General features: G+C 39.8%; 1 protein-coding gene across 6 annotated transcripts in view; it reads left to right on the forward strand.

Annotated features, from left to right (window-relative positions):
• Positions 1–22,860, forward strand: part of LOC129495550 (ly6/PLAUR domain-containing protein 6) — a 135,977-nt gene extending 113,117 nt beyond the window's left edge. For 4 of the 6 annotated variants that reach the window (XM_055303181.1, XM_055303180.1, XM_055303183.1 and 1 more), the window contains 2 exons: positions 3,128–3,464; positions 5,182–5,258. In XM_055303181.1, the coding sequence (XP_055159156.1) occupies positions 3,128–3,459 (332 nt within the window). In that variant the 3' untranslated portion in view covers positions 3,460–3,464; positions 5,182–5,258. Of the gene's footprint in view, positions 1–3,127; positions 3,465–5,181; positions 8,125–17,695; positions 17,760–22,841 lie in introns of those variants that run through there. The other 2 variants (XM_055303185.1, XM_055303184.1) reach the window with 2 other exon arrangements.
• Positions 22,861–23,166: the final 306 nt, after the last annotated feature.

The following is a 23,166-nucleotide window of genomic DNA, read 5'->3' on the forward strand; positions in this document are numbered from 1 at the left end:
TGGCGAGGAAGCCCTTTTACTGGCGGGTTGGTCATATTTAATTCAAATCATTTAACGTATATTTTGTTTAAATATTGCTTCCGTTATTGGAAAATGAATATTGGTGGGTAAATGGAAATTTAAATTTTAGCTTTGAAACTTTTTTTGATTTTTTTTTTAAATTTTAAAACTAGTTCATGGAATTTCTGTGTGTGTGTGTGTATTTCATGAAAATTATATATTTTATGTTTTTCAGGAGTTTATTAAGCTCTCTTATACCCAGTTCTGCTTTCAGTTGCATGCCTGTGAGTCTTAGAGTAAAAGACTTGTGTTTCACAACCTCTGGGAATACCAGGCAGTTGCAGAATATGAGATTTTAGAGGCTAAAACTAACCTGGTAGAAATTCAAATCCATCTTTTATCTTTTAGATAAAAGCCTTTGAAATCCTTTTAGTGTGAAGTTATCAGCAGGCTTGATTCTCATATAACCTCATTACTAACCCAAGGATTATTCAGAATGCATGGAGAGCAATGCTTTGTGGCTGAAACTCTTTTTTTTTTTTTTTTTATCAATTCTACAGCCCAGTGATAAGCCACATGTGGTCCACCTAGTTCTGCTTGGGAAATGCTGCCTGCTTGCCCCCCGCCTACCTTGGAGATCACAATACACACTCAAGGCTCTCCTAAGTTGTGTTCTAAAGAAACCTGTTCAACTTTATTTGAATATTTCCAAAACTTATTTAACTGTAGAGCTTTTTTTTGTATTAACATTTCATAACTCACCTAGGGGTTTTGTAAGATAAGTGGAATGGATTAACAATTCAGATCTAAGATAGCTGCTGCTGGAAGTAATGGGGTGTTCTCGAAATATCTTTGTTTCCTGAGTTATATTTTATGAGTGTAAGAAAATTTTTTATCTAGACTCATCACTGGTCATTTTTCTCTCCCCAGGATAGCAAGAATTAACTTATTAGGTACTGGACTTTTGCATATTTTCCTGGGGGAAAAAAACTCATTGGTTATTATCTTTGCAGTGGAATAAATTTCCAATTAATAAATTAAAAGAGGGTTTATTATGGATACAAAAGTAAGAACAAAAAGTAGTTTTGTCAAGTTCACTAATTGTTCAAGGCTTACTTAAGATCAGAGCATTTAATACTTGGGGGACAAACCCAGTTTCCAAAACCGAAACCATGTAATGGTTTACTTATTCTATAAACGTATGATCTTATCTGCTCAGATTTACCTTCGGAGCAATAAAACCTCTGGCAGCTACTTCTGGTTGTCTGCGTGAAGGGGAGACAGGAGATAAGAGCATTCCTGTCTTTATTGCTCTCTTGAACATCCGAAGGTGGGATGGGGTGGGAAAGGTGTTCCTATGATGACCATAAATGCCCAAGTCTGGCACCAGCGAGGTAAACCAGTCCTCTTTGGGAAATATGGTAAATCTCTCAGGCTACTGGTCTTCATTTATTAAAACCTGTCACTGCCTTAAAAAATTAAAAAAAAAGATAAAAAAAAAAAGAATCAGAAGAGACCCGCCACCTCCTCCGCATCAGAAAATTAATCACTCCAGTTTTAAAATATTTTAGCACTTTGGGAGAATTCATTGCCAGGTGCAAAACTTTCAACTTTCCTGTGGGCTCATAGGGCAGCCTTACTTATTCCACTCCCAAAGAGCGCTCCAGAGCCCTGACGAGCTAGGGCTGCCTTGACCTGATTCCCACTGACAAATTCTAGTCAGGGTGCGCTGCGGGGACAGCGCTTGGGGGACGGTATCGACCAGACTCTGCCCAGGGACACCCCGCTTTCATGTAACCGTTAGGAAAATCTGTCCTTAGCACAACTCAGTCAGAGGTCATGCAGGTTCCTGGCAGGTGGGGGTGTTTTGGGTGATTGTTAAAACCCCTGAATTTTCATGACTCCCAGGCTCTGTCTGTATGAGCTCATCCTCAGGGCCTAGAACCTTTAAGCTTTCTTCTTTGGACTTTCATACTTTGGTTAAAATCTGCCAAAACTGTGACAGAGTCTGGTGGGGGGGATTTTTATTGCCTGATAAATAATGTTCTAGAAGGTCATAATTCCATATTAGCCACTAAATATCCAGAATGTATAAAGCATGCAAAGTTGAATCCAAGATATGGATGAAAAACAGCTCGGTGACATTTCTTAAGAATTATTCATTTTCTTTTTCAATCTGAAAATGGAGCAGGAACATTCTCCTAAATCCTGGGCTTAGAAAGCTGAACACCGCCTTGAGGCCTTAAAGAATTACTTTGACAGAGCCATTTCTCTTTAGTCTTTAAATTAGAAATAGAGAAATTTTCCATGGTAGTTTGGAAGAAATCTTAAGTTTTTGGATTCCTAAGATTTTGAGGGACGTCTAGAAACTTGCATCATGGTCCGTCTACATGTGCCATCCTAGAAGACGCTGAAATTGTACTTGGGAGAAGTGATGCCCCTCAGATTTGCAGCACCTTCATTGTTGGGTTAAATTCTAGGATCCGGTTATGCTCGTTGTCCAGAAGGTCTTCTGGGTAAAGTCATTTTCTCAAGATAAAATGAATCTGTTTTTAATTGTTCGGCCCTTACATGGGAATAGCTGTTTCCAAATAGACACACACACACACACACACACATACTTACACACACACATACACACACATATTTACACACACATACACACACCAGCCTCTGCTATAGTCTTTTAACTCCTTGAAGACCATTATTACGTGCAAAACTTCTTTTAACCTGCATTCTTTGAACTTTTTCATCCCTTTATCTTCCTGAAATTGCTGACTCTCACATCCTAATCGTCCCTCCAGACCTCCCCTCCCCTAAAAATAAAAACCAGTACAGTGGCACAACTTGTTGAAAGGCAAAGAGTGATACCATTATATCTTGGTTTATGGGGATACGACAGGCAGAAGGCCCAGTGTTCTTCACAAGGCTCTCCTCCTCCTCCCGTGGTGAAGTGCATCTCGCCAAGGACGTCTTTGGGATTGGACATAAACCCAACACGGTGTACAGTTCACGTGCTGTTAAATCTCTTCAGGACTTGTAGTGTTGACACTCCTGTTGTTTCCCTTCCAGGCAGGCTGGGCTAACATTTCCCATCTCAATTGAAACATATATTCTCTGTTGACAGAGACCAGATACTGCTACACTCAGCACACGATGGAAGTCACAGGAAACAGCATCTCTGTTACCAAACGCTGCGTTCCACTGGAAGAGTGCTTGTCCACTGGCTGCAGAGATTCTGAACATGAAGGCCACAAGGTCTGGGCAACAAAGCAAGTGACCGGGACAGCCCAGTCAGCGTCCCCCGCTGCAGACGCGTGTGCCGGTGCTCATGAGCAGATGCCCCCTCCTCCATATAGCCTGGCTTTTGACTGTCTTTGTACCATTACGAGAAGATTCTCTTTTCCCGTTTGCTTTAAAAGAATAAATTTATACCAGAGCATAGGAAAACCAGTATAGATTATGTAAGCACAACACCAGGGGGTACGGAAAGTTATCATAAGCCCTTTCTTTACTCAGAGGAAAGTAACAAAACCACCAGAAGGAGGAGGAATGAGGGATCAGTTAGGGCCTCATGCTGAAGCGCTGCAGATGTAGCAGCAGTTCATTCAGCTGAGGATGGCCGTGGCAACTGGGCTCTGACCACTGTCCGTAAAGGGAGGTTCCTGTCCTGATTGGAATGCTGATTTGGGGAAGGTGCCCATTGGCTCCTGAATCATTTGAGTTGGTGGTCAGAGAACCATCTCCTGGTGGGTTTGCTCCCCTTAAACTCCGTGTGGTAAAGTGAACTTCAGATGGAGCCTTCAAGGAGAATATAAAGAACCGGAGGAAGGCGTCGGAGTAGGGAATGCCCCTGGCTCTCCTGCTGGCTGCTCCGAGCTAGCTCCATGTGTGCTCTTGTACGTCTTGTACATCAGGTCTTGGCCTTTATTTGAGGTTGGCCCACTTCTCCCCAGCAGGCTGCCTTCCTGGTGGTTGGAAGCAACTTCTGCTCTCAAAACCCTGGAACAGCACATTTACTAGGGCCTTCCAGAAGATACCCAGGTTTTAAGCCACTTGTGCAATACACTAAGAATTCCATTTCAAAATATAATCTGCCAACTTGATGCTGGTCTGAATATAGAAGGTAAACTCAAGGGTTTTACCTCCCCACCTGGTCCGCTCCCAGCAAACTAGGAGCTCAGGCATTATTGCGGCTCTTTTACCGTGGATAAAGGTAAAGATCAGGGAAGTGACATCATGTGCTCAGTTCTGTCCACAGAGAGAACTCAGACTCACTTCTGACCTTCAGTTTCTCTCCTCAACATCGTGATGTCTTACTAGCCCATGTCAAGTGTGACCAGACTCAAATCCTTGCAGGATAATGACTAAATAGGATATCAACCATCAGACAGTTTTTCAAATATTACTGTGCACATGGATCAGTTGGGAATCTTATTAAAATGAAGATTCTGAGTTGCTAAATTGGGGGTGAGGTTTGAGATTCTTCATTTCTAATAGACTCCCAGGGGATGCTGAATCTACTGATTTATAGTCTGTGTAGCCATGGCCCCAAATAATTTTAGCCAATAACCCTTTAGGTTTATTTCTTTCTTATGGTCCGTGAATAGCGTAGTATAAGGCAGGAACAACTGCATTAATGAAAACCCTCCAGACTTTGACCTCATCTGCAAGGATGGTGGTAGTTACGTAGACTGTTCCAGTGAAAGTAATAGTTAAGTGTAAGTTGGGTTGTTTCCACTTCACTTACACTGTGGAACTTTGGCAAGTGAAAGTTACCCTCAAGTACTCAGAAGGGATTTCTTTGAGACCATAAGTAGGGTATTATAGGGTACCCTATAGGGTATAGGGTACCCCGTAGGGTATTATAATCCCCATTTCGCAGATGGAAAAGCTGAGACCTAAGAAGGTCGTAGAACCATGTAATAACCACCCGGTCGGATGTCAAAAGTGGAGCTCACGTTCCTTGAACCTTAGTCCAGGGGATTTTCCTTTTGATCACATTGGCTCCAGATGAAATTTCATCCCACTTCCTTAAGTGCAGGGTTGTGCCTCTCTTGTGGAACAGGTAGTTTTCATTTCAGTCTTACTGTGAGGGAGACAGCTCCCTCCAGAGTCCTTGCGTCCTTCCACGGTCTGCCAGCTTCTCATCAGCCTTCTGTTTCTCTTCCTTTCTTTCAGGTCTGCACTTCCTGTTGTGAAGGAAATATCTGTAACTTGCCACTCCCCCGAAATGAAACCGATGCCACATTTGCCACAACGTCACCCATAAATCAGACAAATGGGCACCCACACTGCGTGTCAGTGATAGTGTCCTGCTTGTGGGTGTGGTTGGGACTCACACTATAGCAGCTCAAAGGCACCGTGTATAGTAGCAATCCCTGGGGATCTCCATGGTCCATGGTCATGCATGAGTCATGGGCTTGACAATAGTTACATGTGTGAAACCATGACACTCAACAGATGTTGCACAGCCAAGCATTTCCACTTACCATGAGGAACAAGCATTGCTTCCGTGTAGTCATTTCGAGTCCGAGACCTTATTAAAGCCAGCCTGCCCGCACAACAGACCCTGAGTTGTATACCACAAACGTTTCTTTTTACCCCAGGAAAATGGTTGCATTTATTGAGATCTGAGGCTCTTAGTTTGGAGGACATGCATGAGCCATGGGAGGTCCTGGGACCCTCTGAGTGTTAGACAACGTGTTATATGGACATGCACAGATGTGTGTTCTTCAGGAGAAAGGCGAGGGACCACTGGTTTAAATATAATCATGAATTTATTTATAGTTTTAGAATTTTACAACTTTGATTCCAAAATGAACAGACTGTTTCCTTGGAGATTCTGACTGGGTCCCTGGAAAAGTAGTAAGTAGTTGTCCAATTTAATTTTCCCAACATTCTTCTCCCAGTGGTTGGAATCCTATTCCCTCTGCACTGTGCAGGAAATAAGAGGCAATCATAAGTTTGTTGTATAGGGGGAGGGGTAGCAGGAGAAGGATTTTTTCCCAACTTAATGGAACTAGCATCCATAAAGTAGCTGCATATCCTTTCATCATAATTGGTGAGATTGGCCATGATTTGGCACCTCGTTGTGCTCCGTGAGATCCTGAATTCTCCTTGGGCCAAGGGTATCCAAGGAATCTCAAAGTAAGTTAGAGTTTTCTCCACTCATGGAGTTCTATTCAGGCATAGCTTAGCTAGACAGAGAATTTCAGAATAAGAGGAAGATGTGTGGAGATTGACCTATGTTCACAGAGGGCCCTTCCATCGTACATCATACTGCCAGGGAGCCCTCCTGGGTTCTTCCTCTTTCAATTCTCTAGTGACTTTAGGGAGAAGGTTCTGCATCACATTATCTCAAAACTTATAGGGAAAGGAGACATAATATCCTAGGATGAGAAGTAGGTGGGCCACTTGGGTGATGGTGAGACTAGTAAGGAGACCCAGTGGGAATTTTTCTTTCTTTTAGGTGATTGCTTTTGAAGTAGATGGTAACATTTTTGCCATTCTTCCTGTATTTTTGGCCTGAGTTACAACTTTTTCTTCTTCCTTGTAAATCATTTATACAATATTTATTTTTGTATGGCATAATGAGAAACTTAAATATATTGTAAGATATTCTTTATTCTGAACAAAGTGACCAAATTAGAATACTTATTTTTTCAACAGTGATAGAGCTTGTAATATATGTTCGTTGAAAGTGACCTATAATACTTGCATCAGTGTTGAAAAAAATTAACTTATGTTTGAGCAAGAGTAATGTGTTGGCCTCAAGGGCTTTTGCTCATGGTTTCCTCAGCGTTGTTGTCCCAGCAGTGTTCGGGTGGTGACCATCACTAGTATGAGTTCTCTGCAGGGTTAAGGGGCATATTTGTATGAAATTTGGTGGAGCCATTGCTGATAAAGAGGAGAGTATTGTCAGGGTCCATCTGCCTGCACAGGAAGATTTCTGAGGCTCATAAAAGGAGACCCCCCCTCAGGGATTACCAAATATGAACCGACTGACAGTGGTAGCTGTGATATGAAATAATCTAAATTGCATCAAATGGCCTTAAATGAGAGTTCGGTAGGCTTGTCAATGTGTTGCTTATAATTGGGGAAGTAGAGGGAGATAAGACATTTACTAAGCACCTCTTATGTGCAGGCACTATGCTAAGCACTTTATATACATATACATATATATATATATATATATATAAAGTCATATGAAACCTGCAAGCACCCTATAGGGAATATTACTAGGATTTTCACTTTACTGATGAAGGTACTGAGACTCTACGAAGCTCAATAACATGAAGCCTTTTCCTTCCAATTTAGGTTCTATAGGTTGAGGTGGGATTGAAGAGAGCAGAGAGGATAGAATTAGGAAAACTAGGAAAACTTCCAAACCTGACCGTGAGAATCTGTCCATCTGATCATGTGGTGTTTGACTAGTCCTGTCTCTGCAGGATGCCATTTGTATGGTGTGTTTTTTCTTAAGGGGTGGAGGCATAGCTTCCTAGTCCATTCCTCTTGCTAAAAGAGGAGACAGGTTAACTGCTATAAATGCTCTAAGTCAGTGAAAAATTGATGTTGTACATATCTCCACGTACCATTTTTGTGCATGGCCACTCCACTGATAACCGCCACGTACTGCATGCAATTTGAGTTAAGAGGCAAAGTCGAAATGTTGGTTCTTAATGAGAAGGCAACCTCTCCAAAGCCTCCCTGTCTGGTGTACGGGGAACCAGGTCCACAGTGCTGCGAACTCATCTGCCACCCCAGGGAATCACGACAAACTCTGCATGAACCTCGCGTGGCTATCAAAACGGCTGGTGTTCTGTTCTCTTGAAAGAAAGAGGTTTGCTCGCCATCCCCAGCCTCAAGGAGCCAAGGAAGGGTCACTTATGTGGAAGGGCCAGGACTGGTCATCCATCTGACTTTTCTACCACATTAAACTTCCTGTTAAATCCCACCATTGGTGACGGCTCGAAGTGCAAACAGCCATGATGTGTACATTAACCTATGTGCCATTTATTTATTTTCAGATTCCCCGTTGCATTCATGTCAAGATGGGATTAATGCCTAAATTTTGTAAATACTGTACATTTTGTAAATCAATGAATAAAGGTTTTAAGTGTATCTCACCAGGCTCCTCCCTGCAAATGTACATGTCAGTCAATGATTGAGGTATAAGGCATAGGGCTTAGGGTCACAGGGAACTTCCTTCCAAGAGCTCATTTTTCTTGTTGTACAGACAAGAAATACATGCATGAAAAGAGACAAGACCATTCACTCACGCCAAATGATTCATGTAGACAGTAAGTGCTGCAGAAAATCAAAGAGGGAGAGATTACCAGACTTTACAATCAGGTCTGCAGTTTCCCTAGAGCATTTTCTTTGTTAAAACAGGAAAAATGAAAGTGTGTGTGTGTGTGTGTGTGTGTGTGTGTGTGTATTTCTAAATACTACCCCATTAACTTAATTTTTAAACCTCAATCTGTTAGTGATGATAAAAATGGAAAGCATTTTCCCTTGTTGGTTTCTTCTGCAGCAGGAAACAAACATTTGAATAATATAAATGTTTATCTATACAATGAAATTTATTTTATTTTTCTTAGTAAAATTGTAGGTATTGAAAGTGACCTTGAAAAACTTCAGCTTGTGTTTCTCGTCTTTCTTTTTCTTTCTTTCTCTCTTTCTTTCTTTCTTTCTTTCTTTCTTTCTTTCTTTCTTTTTTCTTTCTTCTTTCTTTCTTCTTTCTCTCTCTCTTTCTTTCTTTCTTTTTCTTCTTTTTCTTTCTTTTCTTAATTGAGGCATATTGACATAAAACATTAGGCTCATGTCTGCGACATAATGATTAGACATTTGTATACATTGTGCAGCGACCACCAGGATTCTAGCTAACGTCCGTCACCTTACATAGTTATGTTTTTTCTTTTAATAACCTTTAAGATTTACTCTCAGTATCTTGCAAATATGCAGTACGGTATTATTTGTAGGCACTATGCCATACAACCCCATGACTTACTTTTTTTATAACTAGAAGTTTGACCTTTTGACCTCCTTCACCCATTTCTTCCATCCCCCTCCACCTTTGGCAACCACCAATCTAATCTATATCTATGAGCTTGATTTTTTTTTATTTGTGTTTTTCAGATTCCACGTATAAGTGAAGTCATATGATATTTGTCTTTCTCTGACCTAGTTCACTTAGCTAATGCCCTCAAGTTCCTTTCATGTTGTCACAAAAGGCAAGATTTCATTATTTTTTACGGATGAATAATACTCCATTATAAATACATAAATCTTCTTTATCCAATTATGCATTAATGGGCGCTGATGTTGTTTCCATATTTTGGCTATTATACATAAGGCCTCAATGATCATGGGAGGGCATAAATCTTTTGGAGTTAATGTTTTTATTTTCTTTGGGTAAATACCCAGAAGTGGAATTACTGGGTCATATGGCATTTCTATTTTTAATTTTTTGAGGAATCTCCATACTGTTTTCCAGAGTGGCCACACCAATTATGTACCCACCAACAGGGCACGAGGGTTCCCTTTTCTCTGCATCCTTGGCAACATGTGCTATTTCTTTTCTTTTTGATAATAAACATTCTGACAGTTGCAAGTTGATATCTCATTGTGGTTTTGATTTGCATTTCCCTGATAATTAGTGATCTTGAGCATCTTTTCATGTGTCTGTTGGTCATCTGTATACTTTTTTAAAAAGATTTTATTTATTTATTCATGAGAGATAGAGACAGAGAGAGAGAGAGACAGAGACATAGGCAGAGGGAGAAGCAAGCTTCATGCAGGATGTGGGACTGGATCCCAGAGTCCTGGGATTATGCCTTGAGCCAAAGGCAGATGCCCAACCACTGAGCCACCCGAGTGTCCCATCTGTATACTTTTTATGTTAAAAGTATCTATTCAGGTCCCATGCCCAATTTTTTTTCCATGCCCAATTTTTAATCAGATTGGTTTTTTGGTGTCAAGTTGTATAAATTCTTCATATATTTTGAGATTTTTCTTTTTTTTAAAATTTTTTAAAATTTATTTACGATAGTCATACAGAGAGAGAGAGAGAGGCAGGCTCCATGCACCGGGAGCCTGATGTGGGATTCGATCCCGGGTCTCCAGGATCGCGCCCTGGGCCAAAGGCAGGCACCAAACCGCTGAGCCACCCAGGGATCCCTCTTCTTATATTTTGGATATTAATACCAATCAGGATTTTCCCTGACTGGAAATACCATTTGCAAATATTGTCTCTCATTCTATAGTCTGTCCTTTTATATTTTGATGATTTTCCTCACTGTACAGAAGCTCCTTAGTTGGATATAGTCTCCACTGTTTATTTTTGCTTTTGTTGCCCTTGCCTGAAGAGACAGATCAAAAAATATATTGCTCAGACTGATGTCCACAGGTTTATTGCCTATGTTTTCTTTTAGGAGTTTTATGGTTTGGGGTCTTACATTTAGGTCTTTAATCAATTTTATTTTTGTGTACAGTATGAGACAGTGGTCTAGTGCTATTCTTTTGCATGTAGCTGCCCCGTTTTCCCAGTACCATTTATTGAAGAGACTGTCATCCCCATTGTATATTCTCACCTCCTTCGTTGTAGATTAATTGACTGTTACAAGCATGCGCTATTTGTGGACCGTCTGTTCAGTTCCATTGATTTGTGTGGGTGTGCTTTGTGCCAGTACTATGTTATTTTGATTACTATAGTTTTGAAATCAGGGGGCATGATGCCTTGAGCTTTGTTTTTCTTTCTCAAGATTGCTTTTGCTATTCACAGTCTTCTGTGGTTCCATACAAATTTTAGGATTGCTTGTTCTATTTCTATGAAAAATGCCATTAAATTTTGGTATAGATTGCATTGAATCTCTAGATCGCTTTGGGTAGTATGGACATTTTAACAATATTGATTTTTCCAGCCCATGAGCACAGTATATCTTTATGTTTTGTGTGTGTTTTCAATTTCTTTTATTAATGTCTTATAGTTTTCCATGTATGGGCCTTTCACTTCCTTGGTTAGGTTTATTCCTAGGTATTTTGTTTTATTTTATTTTATTTTATTTTATTTTATTTTATTTTATTTATTTTATTTTAATTCTATGGAAATCAAAAAATTGGTTACAATTTAATAACCTCTGATATTTTCCAATTTTTTTTCTTTTTTTTTCATTTGCCTAGAGGATTGACTTTATTTTATTATTATTATTTATTTTTTATTGGAGTTCAGTTTGCCAACATATAACATAACACCCAGTGCTCATCCCGCCAAGTGCCCCCCTCAGTGCCCATCACCCAGTCACCCCAACCCCTATTTTATTCTTTTAGATGCAATTATAAGTGGGATTGTTTTCTTCATTTCTCTTTCTGGTGGCATTATTAATGTATAGAAATATAACAGATTTTTGTATTTTGATTTTGTATCCTGCAACTTTATTGTTTTATTAGTTCTCATAATTTTTTTATGGAGTCTTTAGGGTTTTCTATATAGTATCATGTCATCTGCAAATAGTGACAATTTTACTTCTTCCTTACCAATTTGGGTGCTTTTTATTTCTTTATCTTGCTTAACTGCTGTAGCTAGGACTTTGAGTACTATGTTGAATAAAAGTGGGGAGAGTGCACATTCTTTTCTTGTTCCTGATCTTAAGAGGAAAAGTTTTCCATCAGTGAGTATAATTTTAGCTATGAACTTGTCATATGTGGCCTTTATTATGTTGAATTACGTTCCCTCTCTGCACACTTAGTTTCAGTTTTTATCATAAATGGATGTCAAGTTTTGTCAAAAGCTTTTCCTGCATCTATTGAGATGACCATATGATTTTTATTGTTTATTTTGTTGTTGTGGTGTATCACATTGATTGATTTGTGGATATTGAATCATCCTTGCATCTTTGGAATAAACCTCACTTGATTGTGGTGTATAATCCTTTTAAACAATGTATTGTTGAATTTGTTTTGCTAAAATTTTGTTGAGGATTTTTTCATCTCTTTTTTATCAGAGAAACTGGCCTATAATTTTCTCTTCTTGTGGTATACCTGTCTCGATATGATAATAGGGTAATGCTGACCTCATAAAATAAACTTGGAAGTATTCTTCCTTCTATTTTTTTGGAAGATTCTGAGAAGGATTGGTATCAATTCTTCTTTGAATATTTGGTACAATTTTACCAGTGAAACCATCCGGTCCTAGACTTTTTGTTTATTGGTAGGTTTCTGATTACTGATTTAATCTTCTTACTATTGATCAATCTGTTCAGATTTTCTCTTTCTTTATGATATCTTCTTGGTATGTTGTATGTTTCTGGTAATTTATTTCTTCTAGATTTTCAAATTTGTTGGTGTGTAATTATTCATAGTAGTCTCATGATCCTTTGTATTTCTGTGATATCAATTGTAATTTTTCTTCATTTCTGATTTTATTTATTTGAATCCTTTTTTCTTGGTGAGTCTAGCTAAAGTTTTGTCAATTTTGTTTATCTTTTCAAAGAACAGCTCTTGAGTTTCATCAATCAGTTCTATTGTCATATTAATCTCCATTTTATTTACTTCTCATTGATCTTTGTTATTTCCTTCCTTTTCCTAACTTTGGCCTTTCTTTTCTAGTTCTTTGAGGTACTGTTAGGTTTTTGTTTTGTTTTGTTTTTGCTTATTTCTTGAGGTAGGCATTTATTTCCATGAGTACCTCTCTTAAAACTGCTTTGCTGCATTCCATAAATTTTGATATGTCGTCTTTCTATTTTAATTAGCCTTAAGGTATTTTTTATTTCTTCTTTGAATCCTTCTTTGACACATTGCTTGCCCAGTAGCATGTTGTTTAATCTACATTTTTGTGGCCTTTTCAAGTTTTCTTTTTGTAATTGATTTCTAGGTTCATACCACTGTAGTTGGAAAAGATACTTGATATGATTTCCATCTTCTTAAATTTACTAAGACTTTCTTTGTGGCCTAACATATGATCTATCCTGGAGAATGCTCCATGTGCACTTGAGAAGAATGTGTATTCTGTTGTTTTTGGATGGAATTTTCTGGATATATCTGTTAAGTCCATCTGGTCTAACATGTTGTTTAAGGCCAATGTTTCCTTATTGATTCTCTGTCTGAATGATCTATCCATTGATATACGTTGGATATATTTTAAAGTCCCTTATTATTACTGTATGCTGTATATTTCTCCCTTTCAGTCTATTAATATTTGCTTTATATAGTTAGGTGCTCCCATGTTGGGTGCATAAATATTTACAAATGCTGTATCCTTCTGTTGGGTTGATCCCTTCATCATTCTGATATTTCCTTGCCTATACAGATATTGCTATCCTGCCTTTCTTCTGATTTCCACTTGCATGGAATATCTTTTTCATCCCTTGCTTTTCAGTCTGTGTGTTTTCTTATGTGTGAAGTGAGTCTCTTGCGGGCAGCATATAGATGGGTCTTGTTTTTCTGTTTGGTTGGTATTCATTCAACCATTCTCTCTTTTGATTTCAGAATTAGTTCCTTTACATTTAAAGTAATTATTGATAGGCATGTGCTTACTGCCATTTTCTTAATTGTTTTCTGGCTGTTTTATAATTCCTCTCTGTAGTTTCTTCTCTTGCTCTTTTCCACTGTGGTTTAATGATTTGTTTAGTGGTAACTTAGATTCCTTTCTCTTTCTCTTTTGTGTATCTACTATAGGATTTGGTTTGTGGTTACCATGAGGCATACATATAAAAACTTATATCTATGACTGTATTTTAAATTGGTAACAACTTAAGTTTGATCATGTTCTGAAGTTCTACATTTTTACTCCCCTCCACACCATATTTTTATGTGTGTTTGATGTCACATTTTACATTTTATTCTTGTTTATACCTTAACTAATTATTATAGTTATAGTTTCTTTTGCTACTTTGATCTTTTAACTTTCATACTCACTTTATAAGTGATTAATCCACTACCTATACTATATATTTATCTTTCCAGTGAGTTATTTTTTCGTATGTTTTCTTGTTACTCATTTGTGTTCTTTTGTTTTAGTTTAAAGAAGTCCTTTTAACATTTCTTGTAAATTCAGGTTAGTAATAGTGAACCCCTTTAGTATTTTCTTGTCTGGAAACTTTATCTCTTTTTCAGTATGAATTGATATATTTGTTACGCATAGTATTTTGGGTTGGAATTATGTTTGTATTTTTGTCAGGATTTTGAATGTATCTTGTCACTCCCTCCTGGCCTGCAAAGTTTCGACTGAAAAATATACTGATAGTCTTATGGATGTTCCTTGTATGTAACAAGTTGTTTTTCTCTTGCCTCTTTTAAAATTCTTTCCTTGTTTTTAACTTTTGACATTCTAATTGTAATGTTTCTTCTTGTGGATCTCTTTGGGTTTATCTCATTTAAAAGCTTGGTTTTCCTGCATCTGGATGTCTCTTTACTTCCTCAAGTTAGGGAATTTTACAGACATTATATCTTTGAATAATTTTCTACCCTCTTTGTTCTCTCTTCTCATCTGGGAACATTGTAATGCAAATGTTAGTCAGCTTGATGTGTCATAAGTTCTTTAAGCTATCTTCACTTTTTTTCCCCTTTCTTTTTGACCCCCTGCTCTGATTAGGTGAGTTCTACTGCTTTGTCTTCTAGTTCATTGATCCTTTCTTCTGATTCATCCAGTCTGTTGTTCAACCTCTCTAGTATATTTCCCAGTTTAATTATTGTATTTTTTGGCTCTGTGATTTCTGTTTGGTACTTTTTTTTTTTAGTACTTTCTTATATTTTCTATCTCTGTTGAAGTTCTCACTGTGTTCATCCATTTCTTCCCCTACTTCAGTGAACATCTTTTTGACCATGACTTTGAACTCTTTGATAGTTAAATGACTTTTCTTTGTTTCATTAAGTTTTTTCCCCTCCGGAAGCTTTATCTTGTTCTTTTGTCTGGAACATATTCCTCTGTTTCTTCATTTTGCTTGACTCTATTGGTTTCTATGCATTAAATGAAACAACCACCTCTCCCAATCTTGAAGTAGAGGCCCTTGTAGATGGACCTTGTTCAACACTGCTCTAGTTTTTTGTTGTCTCTCAAGCTTCCAATTGTCCAAACAGCCTGTTATATTTTTAATAGCTCTCATTTGTTGATGGTGTATGAAGACCTCTCAGTGTCCCAAAGGGGAGGATCTCAGCCAGCACTTAGCTTCAGGCTAATTGGAAGTCAGACCATCAGGGACAGGCTTTTTTAATATGATAATATATTCATTTCTGTAGGACTATCAGCATGAGGCCTACTGTCCACCAGAGCCATCTGGAGGTGTCCCCTAGGTGGTGGTTATAAAGATCAGGGTGCCAGACATGTGCATAAGTTTGTTTTTGGGAGATCCCACTAAGTAAGAGTAAGGTAGAGGGAGCACACAGAGATGGAAGCTTCTGATCTACATTCTTTGCAAACACCTCCGTAGCCTCTAGATGTGTGTAAGGCTGACACCTGCTCCTTAGGCCAAAGTCCAGGACAAGAAAAGAGGTCTCCACAGAAAACTGATGGATGTGGCTCAGTTTATTGTCCATGCATTGCTCTGGGGGTGTTAGCCTGCCAAGAACTGTTTCTCTGACTGTTGCAGTCCTATGGGACCCAGGAACACAAGCTGCCCTGGCCACCAGAGCAGGGAGGTCAAGGAGCATTCCCTGGGCTGCAGCCCACAAAAAGTAGGGCACCAGACATAAATCTTGGCTCTTTATTAATACACCATATTTTGACATTTTCAGGGAAATATTTTCCTTAAAGTTAGAGGTTTTCTATTAGATTCTGGATCAGTGACATAGTTGATGCTTCTTAAAGTGTTACTTCCATGAAAATAACTCTTTTCACTACCTTCATAAATAGTTCTGTGTTTAATGTAAACAACACTATAGGTAGACTATGCTTTTAGAAAATCTGATTTTGAAAACATAGACTTACATGGTAACCCAGCTTGGGGTTTAAAAAAGATTCTTCACTTTATAAAGGCATTTTGTATTTCTTTCCTAACACATTTTTTTTTTTTTAGTATATATGCTGCCGAAGTGAGCACCTTTCCTAACACATTTATAAGATATTATTTACAAACAACATTTAGGGCATACCAGGTATGAAAAGTTTGTACCTTGGCTACATTATGGTAACTTTTATTCTAAATAGTAAATAATTTTTATAATTTTTTTTAAATTACCTTTAACTTACCTACTAGGAATGAAATATATGAAAATTCTTTGAGCGGGTACTATTAATCTACATTGTAATTTGGAGAGCTTGACCTTAGACCTTCAGCCATTTTTCTAAACTTGCATAGCAACTTAGAAGTAGTACTAAGACATGAATATGAAGCATCATGGCTTTAGCCTAGAGTATTCTCCACTAGAATCTAGTAGAAAACAAGTCTCTTTTTTTAGATATAAAAATTTCTAACCTAATGTGTTACAAAGCCAGTGCAGATTTCCAAAATGCCTTTCAAATCAAGCCTTTATTTTCAGCAGTTACTCTCTTTAGCTAACCTTAAAAGCATGGATTTTCCCATTAGCAAGTTACTATTGTCTTGCTATTCCTTTGGCAAATTTTAACTCCAAATTTTCAGTTGCTGAAATTGGATGGACGGTGGGAGTGGCATGTCTATGTAGCTTTATTTTAAGTTGAATGGAGACCTAAAATCCAGAGGCAGAGAAATGATTTCTGAGGGAGCCTCTTTGCAGCTTTCCTAATAGCAACCTTAGATTATTGTATTTGATTTTATTTTCAAAGCACTTTGACAACCATTGCTTCAGTTGATCAGCTTGATCCCATTTACAGCTTTCATAGCTAAAGCTGTGAAGTGGTTGAGGGAAGTCCCACTGGTAATTTATATTATAAGAACTTTGATTCCTGATTCAGGGCTCTGTTCCACCCCCACCAAGGTGACATGCATCTTGACTCCACCTTTCTCTGACATTTTTTTCTAAAAAGCCATTTCTCAGGCTTTTTCACAGAGTTAGAGGTGAATGGGAACTTAGAAAACTTCTAGTCCATCTCGTTTATTTTATACACGAGGAAAAGGAACCCCAGAGAACCCAGATAATTCCTCTCTGAGAAAATTACATTGCTTAAGTTAAGAAAAGATAAAACCATCAAAATGTCCCTTCTTAGATGTTCTACATCAGAAATAGACAATGGTTTAGAAGTTTCCTCTTCCTTCACACTCACTGTGTGATTAGTAGTATCACAAGGACTATCAGTAGAGGAAAGGGCACAGAATAAATGTGGAGAGAGCAAGCCAAGGAAGGAAGCTAGCCTTCTGGGAACATAATTGTTCATTCTAATTTGAGAGGAAAAACATTCAGTTGAAATAATAATTTTCAGAATCATAGTCTAAAAAGAGCAGAATAATTTGTCTAAATTAGAGACCATCAGTTATTCAGAAATGGTTTTCTCACAGTTTATGGCATGTGCGTTCTCAGAAGCCAACCTTAAAAGCCAGGTTCAGACCTGGAATTCAGGCTTCCACTGCAGTCCTCCTCTGGAGGTAACAGGGATCATTTTGTCAAAGTCTGGAAGGTATGTATGAAAAGCAACTCTTTTGAGTTTAGTCAAAATGGACAAAATATCACTAGAATATAGCCATGATACAAAAGAAGGGCTAAAAGTTAGTCATTCTTAATAAATCCATTTACCTTTGAGAGTTGAAACTGACTCACTGTCTGATTTCTCTTCTCTCTACAGTGAAGCATGACTGTTTATTCATGGGAGGTCTGGCCACTCCTTATTCCACCTGCCTTTCCCCCGGGTAAGGGGTTCACTGTGCACAGCAGCTTGGCTTCATCTTCATCCCAGCCACTCCCAGCAATAAAACAGGACAGAATGAGCAGCTATGGCCCACATCACACACTGACATGTGAAAATGAATCATTTGAGGACAGGGATCATGCTTGTGGCGTTTAGGGTAAAAAGGTGCTATATAGCCCTCCATGGTTGGAGAGAACATATTTGGGCTCACTCATGACTCATTCAGTCTGGCTTGGTCCTGATACATGTCAGAACTGGGCTTATCCCTGCCTTTAAAGTCTTTCTGAATACTCAAAGAGTTGAGGCCAACCCTACCTTTAATATCATATTTAATTAATTAATTACCCTGTGTGAGTTTTGCCACTGACCTAAATACCAAGTGTGCTGCAGAGACACACCCTCCTTCATGTGAGACAGCCCAAGACCAAAGTGAAAATGTGATCAGACCTCCCAGGAACTATCTCTGCAAAGTCAAATAATCCAAAAAACTGAAAAGTCTAGAATATTGAAAGTCTAGGAGAAAAGCATAGCTGCTATGTTTAGGCCAGCCTACGTAGAACATGTTGAGAATAGTGAACGTGAGTATCTAGTCAAATTAGCTAGCCCATGGCCACTGTCATTTTATAGGAAGAGGGCAGTGAGGGCCTCTCTGTATATCCACAGCAGGAGCTCCATGCAACCCAAGAAACCTACTAAGAATCTGATTTGAACTAGGGCCCCCAGGTCAGGGGGACAATAGGACAGATTACCTCAAATTCTCAGAAGATGGGGAACTCACCCCTTGATATACAGAGGTGAAGATTTGACTTAGCCTGGGAAATGTTTCTTTTGAGCATGACCATGGATACTTTGACTTTAATATTTTCAGCCTGATAGCTAGGGCACCTTATTAATGGTGTTTGCACAAAGGGGATGATAAAGTTGAAGGAACAGAACAAAGTTTGGAAGTCCTAAGAGAATAGGTTGCGTGAAAGACTGTAGATCACTAAAGATAACAAAACACTTTCAACTTAGGGAGCAGTGGAGAAAGCATCAGCAAGAGAGCAACTGAGGATGTACCACCCACCCCACTGGGTGGCAAAGGAGAGACAGTGACAAAGGTCTCTGCAGGGCAGGCAGGGGTGGTTGGATGGTTGGAATTCCTATAAATGAAGTAGGCAAGGATACAAGGCCAAAATTACTGAGATTAGTGTACATTTCACAAAGAGAAAGAGCAAGAGCCTTTTCAAACTCAAACATGGGCAAGAATTAAATCTCTCAGATCTGGTGGGAGAAGGAGGGCCTGGTAGTACTTGAGGGAAGAGGGTAGGGTTGAAGGAAACAAATGATCCTGTTCTCATTCTGTGCCCTCACTCTGAGACCTGAGATCTGATACCCTGAGACCAAACCCCAGTGCCCTCAGGCTCCCAGAGCCCCATGGCAGTGGTCTCTGTGCCAACCACTGTATTAGGATCACCTGGGAGCTTTCTAAAACTAAAATGACTCAGCTCCATGTCCAGCAATTCTAATCTAGTTTGTCTGGGTGCTTTACAATGCCTGACGGTTGGTAACGCTCCTCCTGTTCCACGTGCCTCTGGTAGGCAGCCCTTCAGTAGCAAATATGGAAGGCTAAACATGGATCAGGGATGATCAGTAATAATCACAGAAGCAACCTTATTGAAGATAGATCTAGAAAAATAAATCACGGGCCAGTCCGCTGGCACTCAGATTTTCAGCTACAGTCATGTATAGTCAACTTCTCCCACACTGACTTCAGAGCTTTCCTAACACTCAACAATCACAGCCCTTCGCTACCCTTATGAGCTAGTTCTTTTCGTAACCAAACACTTGCCCAGTTGTCATGGTTTGGATTGCATTCATGTTCCCAGGGGAGTCTTCTCTCACCTGGAAAATAAAGCAGAGCCCTCTTATTAGTGGCAACACAATTCTAAACTTCTTCCTCATGATACGTCACTCACAAGTATTGCATTATTATGACTCCCCACTATACTGTGAGGCCCATGAAGATGGGTAACAGCTCCTCTTTAGTCTCGGCTCTGCTCTAAGTATCTGGCACGCAGAGGACACAGAACAGGCATTTATTGACTTACAAGACTGCACTGATAGGACAGGACCTGGCCCATGTAATGTTCTTCGTTGGATGTCGTCTGCCCAGAAATACTGACCTTGGCCAGATGACACATCAGAGTTGGAGGGCGATCTTCCACTAGCTGATCCTGTCCAGTCATAATATCTTGCCCAGAAAGAGGTAACTCATTTAAGCGAGGCTGGAGAGCAAGAGATCTAAGAAGTAGGCTGAGGGGCAGCCTTTAGTGCTGCCTTCAGCCCAGGGCGTGACCCCAGGGTCCGGGGATCAAGTCCCGCATTGGGCTCCCTGCAAGGAGCCTGCTTCTCCCTCTGCCTGTGTCTCTGCCTCTCTCTAGGTCTCTCATGAACAAATAAACACAATCTTTAAAAACAAAAAAACCCTCAGTGTTCTCTGTCTCTCTTGTGACATGGATGAGGTTACCCTCTCCTGTACACAGGATCCCTTTCCCTCCACCCTGACGCTTTCCACTTCCACATACTCGGCTTCTTCCACTCTATTCTCTCTCTCTCATCCACATTCAAATATCATAAAAGCAAAACAAAGTAAAATGAACTTGACCCCTAATTCCCCCTACAGCTTCCCCCTCTTTCCTACACTCTGCAACCAAACCTCTTGAAAGAGGTCTATGCTCCCTGTCATCTCCGCACTCCCCACCCACTCTGCTCTGCTAGGCCCACAGAGAATGTCCTGAATTCATTAATGACAGACGGGCTGCTCAGCCCAGTGTCACTCTCAGTCCTCCTCTCACCTAACTTGTCATTGTTAGTCTGTACTTTGACTAATCCCCCCACGCTGAATGACTTCCCTTGGCTTCCATGAACTCCCCTCTCCCAGGAGCTTGCTTGTTTACCTTCGCTTTCTCGATCTCCTTTGGTGGATCACCCCCCTTTACCAAATCATAAGTTCTTCATAAGTTCTTCATCATAAGGAGGCACTAGCCTCCTTCTCACTCTGTAATCTCTCTTAGGTGATGTCTTCATGCCCATTATTTAGATTTCCAGCTACTCCCCAGTAGCTGCCAACTGTCTATCTCCCCTCAGACTCCTATAAATTCTAGAAAGCTCTCTACGGATTACTTTCTCAAGATAACATTTGTGTGTTATCTCAAATTCAAGAGAGACCAAAGTGTCCTCTTCTCAGGGAACAGCACCAACAACCTAGGGTCATTCTTGACACTCCCTCTACTTTACCTCCCAAATCAAATCCACCACCAAGTCCTGTCAATTTTATCTCTTTCCAGTCTGTCTGCTTCTCTCCCTGTCCACTTGCACTACTCTGGCCTAAGCTACGATCCTAATGAGTCTCTCCCATCCTTTCTCCCTGTGTTTCAATCCACTTATTACAACCAGAAATGTTTTAAAAGTACAAATCTGATTATGTCACCCATGTTCTTAATACTCTGCAAAGATTTCATATTGTTTAAGGTGTGGAAAAACAATGTCCTCTTCATGGCCTGGAAAGTGGCCCTGAGCTGGTCCTCGCCTTCCCCCTGCCCTCGTTCTGGTCTTGTTCCCTTTGACTCTCTGCACTTCAGCCACTCTGATTTTCTTTTCATTGAAACATCGGCTCCCTCCAGGTTCAGCTCGTTGCACAGTGTTCTTTTCTCTAACACGTATACTCTTCTCTTTCTTTTTATCCCCCAGTCTCAGCTATGTATGACTGACTCAAGGGTATCCTCCTTGAAACCTCCAGATGAGATCAAGTCTCCTTGCTCTCCACACTCATAGAATCCTGAACTTTTACATCATAGCGCTTTTCAGATTGTCATTGTGTGTGTGTGTGTGTGTGTGTGTGTGTGTGTGTGTGTGTAATATCAGTGTCTATCTCCCCCTCATGAGGTAAGGACAGTTGTCTGCTCTTGTCACCACTTGTAGTAGTGTTGTGAGGCACCACCCAGATTTCCTTTCAGGAAACAAAGACGTATGTCTCCAGCCGCTAGGAGCACTGCCCCTCCCAGCCCTCAGCTTGCAGTCCTCCTCAGGAATTGATAGGGCTGAAGAGAGTTGCCTCACCAAGGTTGTGATGCTTCCCAGTGCAGCCAGCATCCAGCCTCTAAATGAAGTGGGGACACAAAGGCCCAACCCCCACCCCATTTTGGGGTACCTCAGAAGGCATATCTCACCCTCACAGCTGCCCATGGCTGTGGATTCACCGAGACTTCATTGCAGCCCTCCTTCTCCCTCTGCCCAATCCTGCATCTCCATGTGTGTTGATCCCCAAAGTGCTCTGTAATAACTCCCCTGCACACCAATCTCCATTTCAGAGTCTGCTTCTCGGGCCTCCCAACTTACAGCGCTACCGTATTCCCAACACTGAGCTCAGTGCCTGGAACCCAGCAGGCGCTCAATAAGAATTTGTTGAATAAATGCAAGAAATGATGAAGAAATATTAAGGGAAAAATTTCAAAAGTCACTGCTAGTTGGTGACAGAAGAAGAGTTAAAATCAAGTTTCCTTTCTGCCAGCCCTGGCCTACTTCTGATACGTTTTTCACACATTAAATTTGCAACAAAAAATCCATAATGTCAAATGCTGCAGAACTAGCATGTCTTGCTGATTGCAGCATATATGGTTAAAGCTCTTTAGCAAAGCAGTTTGAGGGCCATGAGAATGGACATATCTTGACCCATAACCCCACTCTTGTAAATGGCCGGAAATATCGAAACACTACTATGAGCACATTTGTTCCCCACAGCATTATCTGTAAGTCGAAAAATTAAAATAAATAAAAATTCAAGATAACTTAAAGGTGCAAACGTAGGAGAACAGTTAAATCAGTAACAGCACATCCACTTGGTCTAGTATCATCAAAAATGATCGCTCTGAAGCCATTTTCAATGTCAAATGAAAATAGCAGCACTAAAGTCCTCTGTTCAGTGTGTCATACTATCTAGGAAGTGAATATATACATTAAAAAGTACTTGGAGGAAATTGACCGAAATGTCCTCATTGTACACATTACAGGAATAACTTTTTGTTTTAAAAATATTTTCCAGGGATCCCTGAATGGCGCAGCGGTTTAGCGCCTGCCTTTGGCCCAGGGCGCGATCCTGGAGACCCGGGATCGAATCCCACATCGGGCTCCCGGTGCATGGAGCCCGCTTCTCCCTCTGCCTGTGTCTCTGCCTCTCTCTCTCTCTCTCTCTGTGACTATCATAAATAAATAAAAAAAAAAAATTTAAAAAAAAATATTTTCCAATTTTTACGTAATGTGGTTATATTACTTTATAACTAGAGCCATAACTATACTGAACAGTTAGAACAATATATGGTTAAAGTAATGGTCGTTATTAATTTGGGGGTTACTTTTCAGGGTTGTTG

This window comes from Nyctereutes procyonoides, unplaced genomic scaffold, assembly GCF_905146905.1.
Source record: "Nyctereutes procyonoides isolate TBG_1078 unplaced genomic scaffold, NYPRO_anot_genome, whole genome shotgun sequence".
Lineage (NCBI taxonomy): Eukaryota > Metazoa > Chordata > Mammalia > Carnivora > Canidae > Nyctereutes > Nyctereutes procyonoides.